The 3,615-nt window shown below is 40.0% G+C and overlaps 1 protein-coding gene across 1 annotated transcript in view; it reads right to left on the bottom strand.

Annotated features, from left to right (window-relative positions):
* LOC118339193 (inactive dipeptidyl peptidase 10-like) overlaps nucleotides 1-3,395 on the bottom strand; it is a 79,081-nt gene extending 75,686 nt beyond the window's left edge. Inside the window, exons 1-2 of the mRNA XM_035676753.1 lie at nucleotides 3,277-3,395; nucleotides 1,104-1,203 (exon numbers count right to left, since the gene is read on the bottom strand). Coding sequence (XP_035532646.1) covers nucleotides 1,104-1,203; nucleotides 3,277-3,395 — 219 coding nt within the window. The remainder of the gene's footprint in view (nucleotides 1-1,103; nucleotides 1,204-3,276) is intronic.
* Between the last annotated feature and the right edge of the window lie 220 nt (nucleotides 3,396-3,615).

Genomic DNA, 3,615 nt, shown 5'->3' with positions numbered 1-3,615 from the left:
AACAGAAATAAATGTTGTCTTTAAGCGTCCTCCTTCTTACCATATCTGCTGCTCTCATATGTGAAGACTGATGGAAATTCTGTATTCTTCCTTTCCAACGTAAAGGACACAATAGTTTCAAGCAACTGGCATCCTTTGAATACTGTCTGTTATTGTGCTAGTATAACATTTCAGTCACTCAAATGCTCTGCTCTTTGAGGTAGCTCTCAAAGAATCTCAACCATAAAGGACTTTGGACAGCTAATGAATGTAAAAGTCAACAGAACTAAACGTAAACACTTTATTCATCCACCCATTTATCCATCCATCCATCCATTCAGGGTGGCCATCTCACACTGTATAAGAGGAATATACCCTGGACAGATATCCAGTCTATCACATGGAGCCACTTAATTCACAGCAACTTCACGCTTGCTTTATTCATCCCTAAGGTGTTGAAAGGAATTCTGGAAATGGCAGGAATGCACCAAATGGAGTAGAACAAGACAAAATAGAAAAAAATAAAGATCATACTGTAATTGGCTTGGCTTTCAGGAATGCTAACAGCTGTATGTGTGGCATGTGTGCCTGTTTCATCTTCAATCGACAAACAGCAGGTATGGTCAGTTCATTTTAGCAACAATGGATTCTTATAACAGCCCGTGTTTCACAGTTAGAAAATATAATAATATCCACAGGTATGTTTGACATGTTGTAGATCGATCCTATATCTACCACCACCTATACATCATTCTCATTTTGGGACATATGAGATTGCTTCAGAGAATGGATCACATACTTTATATCTAGAACCTAAGCTGTCATGTCCCACTTTTTATAGTTCTCTCTATAGAGAGAGAAGCTGAAAGCGGGACAAACTGCATGCATATACTTCCTCTCGTACACTACACACACATTTTAACAGAAAGGGAAACACAGCCCCCTGTGAATTTATTCCTTGAGCATGTTCTGTTCTTCAAAGCCAATTCAAGCTCATGCATGTCTGCATCCTATGGAGGTTCGCTGTAGGAGGATTAGCATAATGAGGCAGCACTGCAGCACATTAAACAGCTGCTTCTCCAGCCCTTTCTTCACCTGCACCTCAGATCTCGTCTTTCACTCACAGTGTGGATGACCGCCACCATCATCACACTCTGCGGGTCATCCACTGGCAGCAAAAAGAGGTGTGGGGTTTTAGTCTGACATTGGGTGTGCACATCAAGCCTGTAAACCAAAGTGTAATCAGATGTAGATATAGAGAAGCAGCATGGATTAAGAGTGTCTAAATGGAGGTGCAATGAAGGACAAAATGGTAGATAGTAAATGGAGAACACGGATGGTATGTGGAGTGGTGCAGAGCTGCTAACAGGGGCTCAACGTAATCAATATTGTTTATGAGAAAGTGTGCATTTGTGTGTGTGTGTGTGTGTGTGTGTGTTTTGGTATTTGGAAGATAAGGAAAATGTGCAGTGCTTAAGTACAACACTAAATATCTGCAGGAAACTGCAGTCCCCTGAAGGTGAACAACATTGGTGGCACAAGTAAGATTGGCCTGGACCTACTTAAGATTTGCTTTCCTCTCCTATCCACCAATGTACAGATACGTTTATAAATCTGACTTCAAGGCAGACTTAAAGGCAATCTTTAATCCAAATGTAAAATAGAAAACACTCAAGAGCACATACCTTCACCAAGACTTCACATTTATTTCACCTGTAAATATATTTTGATAGGTTTTTTAAAAGTGCATCTTGGAGTGGCATCAAAACATACCGAAAATCAAATTTACATCTAAATTGTGGAGAGGTTGGGATGAATTTTGGTCATTGCAATTGTTTTTCACATTCTACACATTCACATAAAGCTGTCAAGATAATAAACTAGTTTCCAGCTATTTTTCAGTGTTCTCCTGTTCCTGTTCTCAGATTTTATGTTCATTTAAGGAATCGTTTTAGTTGTAAAAGCAGAAGCAGCTAAGACTAATCTTTTTTGTAGTCTCTCTTCCAGTAATTCCCCCCCCTTTTTTCATTTGTTTTCTGGGCTTGTTTGTTTCTTTAGCACATTTCACAGGCATCTGTTCCAACAGCCCCTCCCATTTCCAAGTTGCTATGGAAGCCATCCACACATTTTCCCCGTCGGCGGAAAACAACAGCCTGGAAAACCTTTCATGGGCTGACAATTGCTATTAACAAGTGGAGAGGAGGCACCTCCATTCCAGTGGCTGACTTATTCAAATCACTCCTTCTCTGAACAACTGGAATGATAAGAAAGCAGCCGTATCTTATTACGTGTAATCATAATTGACAGGTATCCAGAAACAGATTTAGTGCACGTGGGTTTGTGTGTGCAACAAGCACAAAATATGTGTGTCTCTTCTGGTTTGTTGCAGCAAATAATGCTCAGCCAGCTGGAAAGGAAGTGTAACTGGAGAAAATATAATCTGAAGACAGAGGTACAGTGAAGCTGTGTGAAGCTTGTGTGCCTGACTATTTGTGAACCACTTCGTGTCCACTAACAGACCAAAGAATTTAGATTTTTCTCCTCATTTTTTGTGTAAAGGAACATAATCTGTATTAATAGAGTAGTTTTCTATTTTCTAAAACAGGAGAAAACTGTTTTTGGACGTATTTTGCAGAAATTACATCTAAGATTCAATCGATTGACTGACATTTGGACATATGTGTGTCTTGAGGATACACTGTCACTGCCGTCTCCCCCTGCATTCAGTGACTGTGAGCACCCATCGTGCTATCATTGTAAGTTTGTATCCCACTCGGAAAGTGGAAGCTAGTTAGCCCAGCTTGCTAATATTAGTGATGATCCCCACTAGACGTTACTTTTTCAATACCTTTCACTGGAAGCTCTCACACACTCGATGCTGGGTTTGTCCTGCCTTATAGAAAGGAGTAGGTCTATCTTACGTTAGCTATCTCTCTTTCAGAGTCCAGTTTTGGCGCAAACATTTTTTTGGGAGAGGAGGATTAAACTATTATAAACTATTTTTTGCACAGATTGTGTCAGTCTGAAGCAATGTTGGAGGCACTATCACTGCTGAAAATGTCATAAAATAACATTTCTTTTTGGTCAAAGACAAAGATATACACTGAACAAGAAAAAAACGTTTCCCTTGAGAGGAAACCCATACAAAGTTATGTAAAAGTATAAAGCGTTTTTTTATATCAAAGCAAACACTTAAATCCTGATGGGAGTGGTTTCTTCCAGGAGAACAATGCCCCCTCCACAGGGAACAGGGTTCACTGAATGGTTTGATAAGTTTGACAGTGATGTGAATCGTACGCTATATGGCTGTCACATTCACTTCCCATCTTAACATCCTGAGCGTTAGCACCCTCCGCTACCACCATAATCAACACCAAATGAGGGAATATCTTTCGGAAGCTGTTCTGGAGGCTCATAGTGAGTTTATTTCTGTAACTTTTCCCTCTCTGTCTGTCATTTTAAAAGCTTGTTTCAACTTTACACTTACCCTCCTAGTCAGAATCAAGTCAAGTAGTAGTTCTCTGATTTCTCCTTGGTGTGATAAATTGAAAGGTTTGTTAGGATATTACCAGTGGCAGGCGGTGTTAACTGTCTTTGGCTCAGCACCTCACCTGGTGTAAATCATCTCAATCCTGT

This window comes from Morone saxatilis, unplaced genomic scaffold (genome assembly GCF_004916995.1).
Source record: "Morone saxatilis isolate NCDOM2014 unplaced genomic scaffold, NCSU_SB_2.0 Contig5, whole genome shotgun sequence".
Classification (NCBI taxonomy): Eukaryota; Metazoa; Chordata; class Actinopteri; family Moronidae; genus Morone; species Morone saxatilis.
This window is presented reverse-complemented; position numbering and strand designations above follow the sequence as displayed.